General features: G+C 44.2%; 2 protein-coding genes across 2 annotated transcripts; both read left to right on the top strand.

The window, feature by feature from the left end:
• Positions 1-5,536: 5,536 nt before the first annotated feature.
• On the top strand, positions 5,537-8,841 carry LOC143029939 (uncharacterized). Its single transcript, XM_076193150.1, has 3 exons — positions 5,537-6,502; positions 6,580-7,114; positions 7,202-8,841. The coding sequence occupies exons 1-3, from the start codon at positions 5,537-5,539 to the stop codon at positions 8,839-8,841; spliced, it is 3,141 nt and encodes a 1,046-aa protein (XP_076049265.1).
• Positions 8,842-8,906: 65 nt separating this feature from the next.
• On the top strand, positions 8,907-10,712 carry LOC143029940 (ATP-dependent DNA helicase Pif1-like). The gene has a single exon (XM_076193151.1). The coding sequence runs from the start codon at positions 8,907-8,909 to the stop codon at positions 10,710-10,712; it is 1,806 nt and encodes a 601-aa protein (XP_076049266.1).
• The last annotated feature ends 4,746 nt before the right edge of the window (positions 10,713-15,458 follow it).

Below are 15,458 nucleotides of genomic sequence, written 5' to 3' on the forward strand. Positions count from 1 at the left end.
GTATGTATTAAATTCCACTAGAACATTAGCAAATACTTTTCTGTATTTAAATAGAATGCTCCCAAGAGGTATTTTTTTATGTTGTTAATAAAGAACACATCTAAGATGACCACCACTTTAACTTGTTTACTTGAAACCTCATCAACCTGTTTATCATTGCCTCACAGCATGCTATAGAAACTTGGTGGCAGTACGAGAGAACCCCTAAGATAAGAGAGAAATATTTTTCAAGTATATTGGGTATAGCCTTTTCATCTTGCAAGAATTAGGCTTAAATTGGCAGCTTCCAATTCAGCACCAATACAACAGTCTAACTCCTTTGATAAACTTATTAAGAGGTGAAAAGGATTGGTATTTTTCATCAGAAAATTGAGCTCTTATTTGTAGGCTACTGGTTTCAATGAAAAGCCAGACACTGAAGGTAGCCTTATAATTAATACATGGCAGAGATGAACATTTGAAAATTTATAATGCCCTAGATTTTGGTGTGCTTGTTACTAATGATGACAAAATTGTCAGTGATCCTGGCAAGAAATTATCTAATTTCAGCCAAATTTGGATAACAAAATTTGCTGAGAAAATTAATTATTGCCTCAAGATACAAATTTCAACGTACACAAGGATGATCAAAACCTGGATGCTTTTATAACTAGCCTAAAGACACAGGACTATGATTACTCATCAGAGAAATTATACCATTTGTGATCAGATCATTTTTGGGCATAAGGAATACGAGAAAAAATTCTAAACAAAGAATGCATTTCTAGACACAAGATCTGTGTAGCACATCAGGCAGATTGAAAATGGAATAAATAAAATTAGGCCTAAGAATAAAATAAAAACTAATTTATAAGTTCTGGTGATAATGAAAATAGAAATAAATCCAACAGTGATAACTGCAGCTAAAATTGAAACAACATTTACGACTTGTAAAATCTGTGGCAACAAGCACATATGGAACAAAAATAAGTGTCCAGTTTACGGAAATGTACTAGATATGGCAAAATGAATCACTTTGCTAAATGCTTGGAAAAGAGTCAAGCAAAAACATAACAAAATTTCAGAGTGAATGATGTAGAGAAAGCTCCAACTCCCATTCTGCTGAATTTGTCCTAGAAATAAAGTTGTTTGAAAACAAGATATTCTATAACAACAATTACATGATACAAGAAATGTGAAAAAAACTACAAGATACATCAAGACAAGAGCTTCCAAAAGTGGCAAATATGGACACATACATATGAAGAGAGCTTTTAAAGAAATAGTACAACAAATACAAAAGACACAATTATTGAAGTAATCACAGAAAAAGCAAATTGGGTCAGATACAGTGGACAGAAAAAAGTAATGAAGTACAGTATATCAATTAAAGGAAAAACATGGTTTGGTTAGGTACTTGAGAGAAAAAGCAGAAAAAGAAATGGCAAAAACAATTCTAAAAGAAGTACAAGATGACCAAGAAGTAGAAAAAGAAATAGAAGTGTATAGAATGAGACAATATTCTATAGAAAGAAATCGACCTTGAAAGATAAAACTAGGATCACAAATGGTAGCAGAACACATACTAGCAAAATCAGGTAAGTTAGCAAAGAGGGAACATTACAACAATATATGGATAAAAAGAGAAATGAATGTTGAGGAAAGAGAAAGAAGCTAAAGAAAAAAAAATAGAAGAGAGAGATCAAAAGCAAGGAATTCTATTGGAGAGTCTTAGACATGAGGCTGAGAAAATGGTACACCAAGATAAGCATAATGAAAGGAACAGAAAACAGGATGGAGAAAAAATAAATAAAATAAAAAGTGGCCTATACTAATATAGATGGATTAATCTCAGATTTTAGTGAACTAAAAGATTACCTGTCAGAAGAAAAACCAGACATAATAGGAATTGTGGAGACAAAATTAAGGGATCCTCTACCACCAAATAGTGTTGGACATGGGTTATATATTGGATTAAAAATAGAAACAAGAAACAGGGTGGAGGAATCATGTTTTTAGCCAAGAAAAACTTAGATATGACAAAGGTTACTGAGGGTAAAAACAGTGGAAATTATCATGAAAAAAGTGGAAGACAGCGACATGAAAAGTTGAAAGTTCGTGGTGATTTATGTGCCCCCAAAAACAGGCTTTTGGAAAGAGGGCGAGCATTCAAAAATGTTAGAAGATACAAAGCATTCATTAAATGAGATTCTGAAGGATGGAGGTAACCTGGTACTTAGGAGAGATTTTAACTGCAAGGAAATCTGTTGGGAAGAGATGACAGTGAATGGTAGAGAGGATCTATGGGGAATTGTATTACTTGACATGACTATAGAATATACAATGACACAATGGGTAAAAGAAAATACTAGATATAGAAGTAATAAAAAACTGTTGAGACTGGAATCAATATTTACAACCTAAAATTGTGGATAAAATTGAATACAAGACACCATTTGGAAAGAGTGACCACATACTAATAGAGGTTAAACTAAACGAGGAAATATATTGAGAGAGAACTGAGAAATACAGAAAAGGAAGACTGATGTACAACAAAACGGACTTTGGGAAACCCCACATCATCTTCAGATTACACGATATATCGATATGAAAAGGAAATTACCTGTGTTATATACTCAAAACGTACCAGTTTCAGAGAAGCATGAAAACGAGTACTATGCAGGATGATCAGACCAGGAATCGTATATACAGAAGTCCTACAGTTTGTTAGACGAACTCTTCCCAACACTTCCTCTCAGCCACACCAAGAGAAACCACCTATATCGTACAAGAGCCCCTTGCACAAACCACCACATCCCCATTGTCAGCATCACTAGAACCCTCAGCCCAACCACACACACCCAAGCCATCTGAAATACAAGACCATCATATAAAATCCTCAATCGGAAGGGATTGACCATTAAAAAGTCCACCAAAACCCTCAACTACAAACCCATTCATTGCCAACTCACATCCATCCGAACACTTGCAATCCTTTCAACCGAAGAACAAGAACTTCCCAAAAAAATAATCCACAAGTCCACTACAACACTCACTCCCAAACCCATACATTCCCTCCCCTTATTCACCCCAAAGCCAACAACCCTCTGACTTCAAGAAAAGATCCAACTCCCAAGAAGAAACCATAGAAAAGCTAATAGAATGCAGCAACCACTGGCGAGTTCGTTCCTGAAGGTGATTGGGTAGTTCTGGGTAATCTTCCTTCGACTCATTTTGGTTTCGTCCAGGGATTGCGTTACTCCTCGTGCTCGGTAATGCAAGCAAATCAGACGTGTGAATATTTAAACTCTATTTTAATTTTTTGATGAATAAGACTTCTAAGATGACGTGTTTCTTGACACGTTGTTATGATACCTATATTTTCTAACATTGTTTCTCTTGATAGGGTTGTCTGTTGTTCTTGGCATAAATGGTTATTGGAGGCTCCAGATGCGGTGTTGTCATGCCGACAGAGGTTGAGAGGAGATGGGGTTGAGATTGATGCATGCAAGCTTCCAGGAGATGGGGCTGAGGTTGATGAAGGTCGTGTACCAAATGTGGGCGTGTGTAGGTAGTGATTACTGTAAGGAATATCATATTTTCCCATTTCTGCTTCAAATAGCACTCGAGATATTATATTTTGTACTGTAAATTTAGCATAAGGTGAAGCTAGTTTACGTATTTTAATTGCTACTTGTTCTCCAAATAGTTGGTATTCGTCTTTTTTGCTTTTTAATTCTGAAATAGATTTCATAAGATTCACAGCTTCCTTAACTACAGGCCCATTCAGATACATATTAGAGCGTCTTAAGGCAGAAGAAGACTTTTGGGGGGATTTAGAATTTTTTTTTTATGGTGGTTGAGCTTGACTGCTTTCTTCTCCTTGGCCCTCAACTTCATCCTCCTGAACACTACCTTGTGTGGTTGTTTCTTCATTTTTGCGTATACCCTGAAAAAATATATATATATATATATTTCAGTTTTTTATTTATACCTGTAAAATAAAATAAAATTAATTAGGGCTTTATTTAAATTAAATTAAAATAATTTTATGATTTAATCCCATGTAACTTTTTCCGATGAAGCAAATGGCGCTATTTTTATTTTGATCAGACATCATTTTGGGGGGCTACGGGCCCCATATATCTAATATAAAAAAAATTAATGGTTGCTTACGCCGTTCGGTGGTAATTCGGTCACACACAGGTGGTGGTTGGGAAGGATGGCCGGGGATTCGTCAAAGTTAAAGATGCAACGGTATCGTCACTTCTGGAGTTGGGTGACGAAGGAAAAGAAGTTCAGTAAAGGAGAGTTAATGAAGAATAGGAAATTGAACCAAGCGCTAAAAAGTGAACATGAGAAGGCGTTTCCTCACCTTTACGAACAGACCAAGGGGTTACAAGTAAGGGAGTCGATAAAGATGTTTCAACGAAAGCTACTAACGTTTAACAAGATGCTAAAGGAGAAGAAAGACTGCGTCTATAGCGACGATTTGTTGGATTCCTTGGAAGTTTACGTTGGAGAAATTCCTGAAGAACCCCCAGGCGAAGCCTGGCCGGCGAAGCCGGTGGGCTTGTTCTCTTAATATAAACAAAATTAATGGTTGCTTACGCCGTCCGGTGGTAATTCGGTCACACACAGGTGGTGGTTGGGAAGGATGGCCGGGGATTCGTCAAAGTTAAAGATGCAACGGTATCGTCACTTCTGGAGTTGGGTGACGAAGGAAAAGAAGTTCAGTAAAGGAGAGTTAATGAAGAATAGGAAATTGAACCAAGCGCTAAAAAGTGAACATGAGAAGGCGTTTCCTCACCTTTACGAACAGACCAAGGGGTTACAAGTAAGGGAGTCGATAAAGATGTTTCAGCGAAAGCTACTAACGTTTAACAAGATGCTAAAGGAGAAGAAAGACTGCGTCTATAGCGACGATTTGTTGGATTCCTTGGAAGTTTATGAAGAAAGGATAGAAGGTTTTGTGAAGCACTATTTTGCTGGATATAAAAGCTTCACAAAGCATGGAGGAAAATCTGATCACATAGAGTACCAGAAACAATATTTGCAGAGGAGTTTCGAGGCTCAAAAGCGCTTAGACAAGGCGAAAAAGTACGCCATAAAAAGAGCCTGCCAACAAAACCCGAAGCCTGTAGAACCTTCTCAGAGTGAAACCACACCTATAGTTGTTGAAAAAGAGCCCGTGGCGGAGCCTTCAAATAGAGAAGAGGAGCCCGTGGCTATGTCTTCAGATAGTAAACAGGAGCCTGTTGTTTTGCCTTCGGATAGAAAAGAGGAACCAGTGACTATGCCTGCAAATATAGAAGAGGAGCCGGTGGCGGGCCCGTCGACTGATGCTGATAATCCGGAGCCACTTTCGTTACCCGTTGATAGTACACTGGCAGAGATGTAGCAAAGCTTGAAAGAGACTAAAGCAGAAACCAGTCAAGCGAGGAAAAGTACGCCACTGAGACGCACTAAACGAACAAAAGCAGAGATCAAGGCGGCAAAAGAAAAGAAGGCTAAAGAAGCCAAGGTAGCAAAAGCTATAAAGGCAGAGATTAAACGTATGAATAGGAGCGATTTCCTATCTTCGCTTATTCCAGTAGCTGCCGCGGATATTCGTGCTGGAGCCGTTGAAAAGATAGCCAATATGCGCGAGGAACGCAAAGATCTCGGCAAAAAACCACAGTTCTTAGAGATGAAAGAGCGTCTGATGATGTCATTCTGTGGTTATATGACAGAAAGCGACGAGTCACGGGTACCTCCTCACTCAGTCGGTGAGATGGGCGCATTTAGGTGTAAGAATTGTCAAGCTTTGCTTTTCAAGACAGAAAGGAAGACCATTTGTTGCAACGGAGGCAAAACTCCCAAGGCGATATTTAAATTGACGACACTAGACGAGGGCATCAAGGGACTTTATGATGGTTCCTCTTCACTCTCAAGGCACTTTCTCGATAACATTGTAGCGTTTAACAACGTCTTCTCCTTTACCTCCTTCGCAACCTCAGGTTCCCTAAGTGACAAAAGAGAAATGGCGCTTTGTTACAAGATTCAAGGCAAGGTTTATCACCGTTTGGGTTCGATGAAGCCGAACCTGTTGGTATCAGAACACGACGACTGGGGTTTAACAAACGCACCGTTTTGGAAATCTGCAGCAAGTTTCCTCGATTTGTACTTTTACCACGACAAGGAACAACAGCTAAAACTACGTTGTGAAATGGTCGAACAGTTCATGAATCAAAGAAAAAAGGGGCCGAAAGCGAACACCGAGACGATTAAACGTAGAAAGCGTGAAACCGCCGAATTCTTGAGGAACGAAGAGATCATAGAGCAACTATACGCGCATTTGGTTAAGCACAACGCATCACTGAAGGTAATCTTGGAAGAATTGGAAACCTCAAAGAAACTCATTCAGACTTACGTTAATAAGGAGAGAGCTATACCAAACGTGGCTATTACGTTAAAGACCGCAGAAGGGGTTGCAACCAGGGAACACAAAGGTGTCTATCATTTGCCAACGGCGTCCTGCCAAGTAGGAGCCATAGTCAATTTGGGGCCAGAAAAGGACACCTTGAAAGTTACAATAGCGTACCCTCTTCCTTGGTTAAGCACAACGCATCACTGAAGGTAATCTTGGAAGAATTGGAAACCTCAAAGAAACTCATTCAGACTTACGTTAATAAGGAGAGAGCTATACCAAACGTGGCTATTACGTTAAAGACCGCAGAAGGGGTTGCAACCAGGGAACACAAAGGTGTCTATCATTTGCCAACGGCGTCCTGCCAAGTAGGAGCCATAGTCAATTTGGGGCCAGAAAAGGACACCTTGAAAGTTACAATAGCGTACCCTCTTCCTGGTTCGAAATACGCCCTTCGGATGATTAACTCGACCAATTACTTCTACGATCTCTTTCAATATCCTCTGCTATTACCTAACGGAGACAAAGGCTACAGCTTTACGATGGAAAAGAAGGACTCCGAGAAAAGACTTTCAGCACTTATGTACTATTCAGCTCTTTACATGGAGAGAGAAGGTGTTTTTAACTACATTGTAAAAGGACGACGACTGTTCCAACAGTTTGTAATTGACAACTACGTTAAAATAGAGACGAGCCGTCTACGCTTTCTGGAACACAACCACACCGGTATGCGAAAAGAAAGGGTCGATCTATTGCAAGTGACTGAAAAAAGTAAGACGGGACAATGAATTGTGTTGCCTCCGACATTTGTAGGAGGTCCTAGGTACATGAAGCAGCGCCAGCAGGATGCGTTGGCTTATGTCACGGCTTATGGATCACCCGACTATTTCATCACCTTCACTATGAACCCTAAATGGGCAGATGTCACAGAAGCATTAAGCAAGCTTGACGGACCAGGGGCACGAGCATGTGATCGTCCAGATATTGTAAGTCGGATATTTAAGTTGAAGTTGGATAGTCTGATGGGTGATTTGGTGCACAAGAAGGCTTTTGGAGCCGTCAAGGCCCACCTTTACAGCGTAGAGTGGCAAAAACGTGGGCTACCACATGCTCACATATTGCTTTGGATGGCAGTGCGTGTGACAGCGGATACAGTCGCACAGATAATAAGAGCGGAGATACCCGATAAGGAGAAGGAGCCAAGGCTATACGAGACGGTTACACGGTGTATGATACACGGCCCCTGCAAAGGTTACGACGAGTCCCAAATATGTTGTCATGGGAAGAGCGCGAAACCCGATCAGTGTGGTAAAGGATTCCCTAAGACGTGCAGAAGCACCTTATTGTTCGGAAACAACGGTTACCCGGAGTATGTTAGGCGTTCAGTAGGAGAAGGCGGTAACTCTTTTCAACTCAAACTGAAGGACGGTACAGTAACCGTAGATAATTCGTGGGTTGTGCCTTATAACCCCTATCTTTGTCTCAAATACGACGCACACATTAACGTGGAGTGCTCAAATTCTATAAAAGCTATAGCTTATGTCACCAAGTATGTTAATAAAGGTTCTGACAAGATATTGTTCACCATAACTTCAGGAGAAGATGACTCTGTGAACGAAGTCAGAAACTACCAGGCGGCCAGATACATCAATTCTAACGAGGCGACGTGGAAGATTTTCAAATTCGACATCCACAAATCTTACCCACCGGTGTTTCCGTTGGATTTGCACTTAGAGGGTGAGAATTCAGTATTCTACCACGAACAGATGACAGATGAGCAACTTTCTCAAAAAGTTAAAAGGGACACTCAGTTAACCGCCTTTTTCAAGTTGTGTGAGAAGGACGCGTTCGCAGCCACGTTATACTACAGCCAGTTGCCCTTCCATTACATCTATAACGCACAAAAAGCCATATGGGAGGAACGAGTTGGGCGTACATACAGTCTGGGTCGCATTCGCGCTGTAACCACCAAGACGGTAGAACTGTTCTATCTGAGGGTCCTGCTGACACATAAAAAGGGGCCAAAGTCGTTCGAAGACCTTCGTACCATAGACGGCGTCATGTACGAAACAAATAGAGAAGCCGTTAAAGCACTCGGTTTGCTCAGTGATGAAGCAACTTGGAAAGAGACGATTATGGACATTATCAACCACACTAACGACAGAAAACAACTCAGAGAAACTTATGCAAGTATGTTGGTCTTTTCTGATCTCGAGGACCAGTCCGGCATATGGGAAGAGGTCAAAGACTACTTTTCCAGCGATTACTTGCATCAAGCCAAGCTGACAGAGTACAACGATGAAATTATTTGGACGCCTTGGATGAGATCCAACACTTTGTGTGGAACTGCGGCGGGGGTTCGATCACACAGTACGGTCTTCCAGCTTCAAGAGGAGGTGCACGGTCATCTAATGTCATCAGAAGAGAGAAGGCGTACAACAAGCAGAGGCTGAAACAGTCTGTTGAGGAAAAGTCTAAGCTTCTGAATGACAAACAGCGAAATGTCTTCGAAACTGTTATGAAGCGAGTGGAAAAGGGATACCTCTATAAGAATAACGGCATATTTGTCAACGCTGCAGGAGGCACCGGGAAGTCTTTTGTCTTGAATTTGTTGTTGGATGCTGTTCGTTCCCAGGGAGAGATCGCTTTAGCTGTTGCTTCGTCTGGGATTGCAGCAACCGTCCTTTCTGGGGGAAGAACGGCTCACAACATGTTCAAGATACCCTTGATGGAATACGATGAAACTAGAGCGTGTAGCGTCAAGAAGAACACAGAAATGGCAAGACTGCTAGAACAAACTCGACTGATAGTTTGGGACGAAGTCGTAATGGCGAACAAGAACATGTTGACGTCTTTAGACATCACTTTGAGAGACATCATGGAGAACGAAAAGTTCATGGGAGGCAAGGTGTTTGTCTGCGCAGGAGACTTCCGACAAATCCTGCCGGTCATAAGAAACGGAGGGAAGACAGAAGAACTGGCTTACTGCATCAAATCGAGTTACATGTGGGAAGGGCTGACAAAGTTGGAGTTGACAGAAAACGTACGCCTTAAGAAGGATGACGTCAAAAACAAGAGGTTTGCCAAACAACTTCTAGCCATCGGCACCCATAACGACGGCGAGATCGTCTTTGAGAAGGATTTTGGTGTTCGGGCAAACTCACGAGAGGAGTTAGTGTCTAAAGTTTACGACGAGTTTGAAGAGAACCATCTCAACATGTCTTACTTCGAGAAGAGAGCAATAGTATCACCCACAAATGACGACGTGGGAAGTATCAACCAGTTTATATACGACCGTAACCAGGAGAAAGAGCGGATTTACTTCAGCGTCGACACACCCGTGGACAAAGAGACTGACGTCCAAGCGTCAGTTTTTAACGCCATGACAAGCCCGTCGTTGCCTCTACACGCTTTGAAGGTGAAAGTAGGATGTGTCCTCATGATCATCAGAAACATCTGTCCTCCTAGGCTTTGCAACGGAACCCGGATAATGGTGACTAACTTGAAGAAGAACGTGATAGTCGGAAAAATACTAGGAGGGAGCTACCGCGGCGAGCAAGTTTTGATTCCACGTATAGTGTTAGAGTCTCAAGATACCCCAATCCACTTCAAGCGTAAGCAGTTTCCCGTCAAGCTCAGTTATGCCATGACCATCAACAAAAGCCAGGGGCAAACTTTCGAGCGATGTGGACTTCTGCTTGATTCCGTCCAATGCTTCGCACATGGACAACTATACGTGGCCTGTTCACGAGTAACCAAATGGAACGCGTTGGTGTACTACACGGGCTGGCGTAGAGGTGATGAAGGAGTTGAACGCCGGCCGGCCTTTAACAGGGTATATAAAGAGTTATTTGTTGAAACCGAGACAGTAGATGTCGAGGAGGAGCCAGCGAAGGACGCTATTGGTAGTAAAGCTCTTTTTGAGGAGGAAGAAGTTGAGTTCGAAAGCAAAGACATACCCGAAGGTATTCACAAGATCACAGAAGAAGATTGCATCAAGATGATCATGCCAGATTGGGTAATGCGTGATGAAGAGGAAGAAGAGGAAGTTAACGCACCCGAGCAAGGGGATGAAGGGGTTGTCAAACCACCTCCGTCTCCTGACAGCGACGAAGAAGTAAGCGATGAGGAGCTGTTAGCGTATTTGAGGAGAATCATTAAGCGTAAAATGTCACCGAAGAAAAGACAGGGTTCAGAAGACGAAGAGGTCACCCAAGGCGATCAAGACTCCGAGGACAGAGGATCACCGAAGAAAAGACGGGCTCCAGAAGACAAAGAGGTCAACCAAGGAGATCAAGACACCTCCACCATCAAAGAAATGTAGGGATTGTAAATGTGTTGAATAAAGTACCAATTGCATTCTTATTCTTTAATTATCCATAGGCTATAGTATCCACAAAGTGGGCGAAGCCCAGGGCGCGAAGCGCCCGCGAGCGCAGCGAGCATTGCCGAAGGCCAAGCCCCCAGGCGAAGCCTGGCCGGCGCAGCCGGTGGGCTTGTTTATATATATAAAAAAAAAACTAATTTAGGGCTTAAAATTAAAGTAATTCGGGCCTTATTTAGATTAAATCCAGATTCTTTTATGGTTAGATCCCATGTAATTTACTTCAAGAACGTTATAGGGGATTTACCCTTGCAAAAATTCCCTACAATTAAATTCTAGAATTTTATTCCTGCTTTGTACCTGGAATTAAAAACAAGAATAAAATTCACGAACTGCCATGATTTGGGTTCATGAGAGCTTCCAGAATTACTCGCATTTAGTCCAGTCAATACTTTACGCATACATTTACTGATGATATTTTTTTTTTCTTTCAGATGGTGAAAACAGAGGAACACTGGGGACACATAGCACAGCAGTTCAATGACAGATGGAATTTTCCAAACTGAGTAGGTACAATGGATGGCAAGCATATAGCTTTACAAGCCCCCTTGCACTCTGGCACCGATTATTTTAATTATAAAAGCTTTTATAGCATTGTACTTTTTGCAGTGGTGGACGCCAATTACGATTTTATATACGCAAACGCTGGGTGCCAAGGTAGGATTTCTGACGGGGTGTATTTAATGACACATATTTCAAGGAATGTCTTAAACGAAAACTGTCTGCAGCTCCATCCACCTTGTCCACTACCTGGACGAAATGACGCAGTTCCATTTGTTTTCGTCGCCGACGACGCTTTTCCTCTATTATTGAACATTATGAAACCGTTCCCTGGGTAGCAAGAAAAAAATTCTATAAACAGAATTTATAACTATTGTAGTGGTTTGGTTCGAACAAGCCAGGGAAAATGAAATTCACTTTGGTCTCTTATTCTAATCTCTTTGGTAAAACAACCACAAGTAATAGCCACTGCTTAGTGGATCTGATCAGTGATCAGTCGTAGCTGGACGGTGAGCCTAACGTCAGAGGCGGTGGCGGCTGATGACGGCGAGGCTCGATGGGACTGCTACAAGACTGGACGAGATGTTGTTGCTGCTGCCGTGGCTACTACTATTCTGCCCTGACTGGTGTGTGTGTGTTTAATTTGGGAGAGAGGCTCCCACGGGCTTTAGGTGTGAGCCCGTTTGGTGGGTGATTGTGCATACGAGTGTGTGTGGGCCCAGCCACACACACTCATACATTCACAAGATGTGCACACGCATAAGAATGCGCATGCACATCTCCGTGAATGCACCCTTCTCAATATAGCTGAATTTGATGGTAGGTGGTGACATCTTCGTATATATAATGTAAGAAAAGGGGAGGGGGGTGATCCAATGTATGAGTGTGTGTGACCTTGGCCACACACACTCATACATTGGTACCTGGGGGTCTGGATTGATGAGAGGCTCACCTTTCAGAGGGAACTTACCTATCTCAAGGAGAGACTGAAGGCAAGAACCACAGTTATAGAGCAATGACGGGGAAGGCACTCGGTGCCACGCATCGGGTCCTTCGCACATTCTATGTGCACGCAGTCCGCAGTCTGGTGGACTACGCTGCCCCAGCTCTCATAAATGTGGCGACTGCCAAGCTTGAAGACCTGGAGCCTTGCCAAAATGCCGCAGCAAGGATTATCCTAGGAGCTCAACCTTGGACTAAGATCGTTAACCTCCGAATGGAGGCTTCGTTGCCTTCATTAACATCACGGGTCAGAAGGCTGGAGGTCGACTTTCTTGCCAAGTTGGTCCAGAGCCCCAGGATAACTGAGCTGAGTCAGAGTCTTGTGACAGCTCTGGGACGGGTGGGTACTTTTATTCACTCCGATACCTGGCTGACACAGGCGGCAGGGATCCTGGACTCCTTCAAGCTCACCAGCACTCTCCTTGAGAAAAGTAGGGACTCTCCACATCCAGAGTTCAAGCCCCCACCACCATGGCTGTCGATACCTGGATTCTGGATTCTGGATTCCAAGGAAAGACCACCTCGCTTGCGCGGGATCGGGTTTTGTGGGAGGGGAAGAATGTCTGTAGGCAAATGAAAAGATAGTAGTGTATAAAAGAGGGCTATTGCCACCGGGCGAATTGCTAGCGATTAGGGGCTTATTTGTTGTCGTGGCTTAGGAGAACTGGGCTAGGAACTTGGACGGCGGCGCCAATGCCGGGAGGAAGAGCATATTATATCACCAACGAAAGTTTGGAAAATGGTAGGAGACGTAGTAGGAGAGAAAGGGGGAAAAACGGAAAAATCTTTAGCGGGAGGTAAACTGAAATGAGAAGATGTAGTACAAGAGAAAGTGAGAAAGGAAACGAATTTTAGTCGAAGAAAAAGTAAGTGTATATGTTTGTGCGTGGGATGCGGCTTTGTTCGTGAGAGGTGTGTGTGTGTAATTTACGGTTAGTGAGTAGATTTCACTTCCCGCGTGTAGAGGGCGTTCCTGATTGGCCCCAGGTAAGGCATGAGAATACCTGCAACTTTCGTTGTCACAAAGCTTCCCAATAAGAAGAAGTTATGTGACCAGGAGAGAGTACGAGCGCAGGCCCTACAAGGCGTCCGCGCACTGTCGAGACCTGGAACGGCGGTCTATTACACGGATGGCTCCGTAGACCCCAACAGGCCTCGCAGTGCGGGATCTGCTTTTGTGACGGATGGTTTGACCTACGGCAGGAGAGTATCTGATCATGCGTCCACTCTCCAAGCTGAGGCCATAGCGGTCCAAGGAGCGTTAGAGCATGCTCTAATATCTCGAGCTGGTCCTGTAGTGATCCACACGGATTCACAGTCCTTGCTAGGCAGTTTAGAATCGATACAGCCCAGCGACAATGTACGCCTACTGACCTCCATCCTAGCACTCCTGCTGAAGCTGCATCAGCAAGGCAGGAGTGTTACGCTCAACTGGGTGCCAAGCCACGTAGGCGTCCCAGGTAATGAGTTAGCCGACGCCGCAGCAGAAGCGGCGCGCAAAAGACCTGAAGTCGATGTTGTCGTCCCTCTCAGCAGAAATCAGTTGCGTCTACGCACCAGGGCTCTTAACCAGGTACAACGGTTCCTCGAGCACAGACTGGAGGCAGAGGTGTCAGAGAGGGCGAGGTGGTACAGGGCAGTCACAGACTACGAGCCCCTTGTACTTCCTCGCTCCACACCTAGAAAAGTGGAAACTCTGCTCTTCCGTCTGCGGCTGGAGGACCGTTGTTTCTGGCAAATCAAGACGAACCCCACACCAGAAGAAAAGAGATGCCATCATTGCCGCCACCCTGAACCACTACCTCAAGCATTGCCCCGCAACTGCTTTTCTGAGGAGAGGGCCTCCGACAACATCTGAGGGTCTTGTGCGCCGCCTATGCAGCCACTTAAGTCAGTTTGAACTGCGTCGGCTGGTGGAGTGTCAGCCCCCCCTTTAAAATATTACATATACATGTCTCTTTCGGAAGGGTGAATTCATAGCGATATGCATACGTATATTGCATACGTATGCACATCTAATGTATGTATGAGTGTGGGTGACCAAGGCCACACACGCTCATACATTGAATCACCCCCCCTTTAATTTCAATATATATATGCTTATTGTCAGGAAGGGTGTATTCATGGTGATGTGCATACGCATATTGCATGCGTATGCACATCCAATGTATGAGTGTGTGTGGCCAAAGCCCTGACTGGCCGCCGCTGCCCTATTTAGGGGTCGCTCGCGGCTCAGCGTAGTTGGCAAGAGAGGTCGCTAGCCGCTCGAGAACCATTTGCTGGCTCCTGATTGGCTAGCTCATATTCACCTCTTGCCAACTATGGGAAGTGTGTGACCGCCTGTGGCTGCGTCACTACACCACTCCCCCTCTCTTCGAGAGCGGGCGTCGAGGGAGATAGGGAGCGACGCGCGCGACGTGGTTGAATCGGTGTGGCCTTCGTATCACTCGCCCAAAACGTGTGGTCATTCCATCAGGGGGCATGTCTGGCGAGGAGGGCCTTGATGGAGGGGGGCTCGAATGCAGGGTGGTGTGGTCGAAGTCAGATGCCTGGCGAGGTGGGGTCGGTTGAGTATGGAGCTGTGGAGACATAAGGTTGGATGAGAATTGTTGCATTGCATGGTAGAGTGGGGGCGTAGGGTGGGGAGGATCTTGCGGGGTGCCGGGAACAGTTGTAGAAGGATGTGGTTGCGGGGTGGGAGAAGGAGAAGGGTTCGCTGTCGTGTGCGTGTGATCTGTGTATGGTGAAGAGTCGGGGGCAGGAGGGGAGTGTTGGTTTGGAAGGGAGAGTGTTTCGGGGGGTGAGGTAGGGGGATTGATGGGGAGATGGGCCGGCTTGAGCCTGTCGATGGAGACGCTATCCGGTTTGGCACCTCGGTTGATCACGAAGTACTTTGGTGATCTGCTGAGGACTCGGAAAGGGCCGTCGTATGGGCGCTGAAGAGGAGCTCGTGTGGAGTCTTTCCTGACGAAGACGTAGTCACTTGTAGACAGGGCCGGGGGAAGGTGCTCCGGCTGTGGTTGTGGTGGACGAGGGGGTGTTGGACGGGTGTTGGCGAATGTGTCCTTGATGAGTTGGAGGAGGGCGTGACGATCCGGATCGCCGACGGCAGGCGTGGCAATTTCCCCAGGGAGGCGAAGGTTCTCAGCGTAAAGTAGCTGCGATGGGGAAATGTCATTGTCG

The sequence above is a fragment of the Oratosquilla oratoria genome, chromosome 11 (assembly GCF_046742065.1).
Source record: "Oratosquilla oratoria isolate Oo_2021 chromosome 11, ASM4674206v1, whole genome shotgun sequence".
Lineage (NCBI taxonomy): Eukaryota > Metazoa > Arthropoda > Malacostraca > Stomatopoda > Squillidae > Oratosquilla > Oratosquilla oratoria.

Coding starts and splice junctions, on each gene's coding strand:
- LOC143029940 (XM_076193151.1), top strand. CDS start 8,907: ATGAAGCGAGTGGAAAAGGGATACCTCTATAAGAATAACGGCATATTT.
- LOC143029939 (XM_076193150.1), top strand. CDS start 5,537: ATGAATAGGAGCGATTTCCTATCTTCGCTTATTCCAGTAGCTGCCGCG. Junction 6,503..6,579: donor TGCCAACGGCGTCCTGCCAA/GTAGGAGCCATA, acceptor TCCTTGGTTAAG/CACAACGCATCACTGAAGGT. Junction 7,115..7,201: donor TCTGGAACACAACCACACCG/GTATGCGAAAAG, acceptor CGACATTTGTAG/GAGGTCCTAGGTACATGAAG.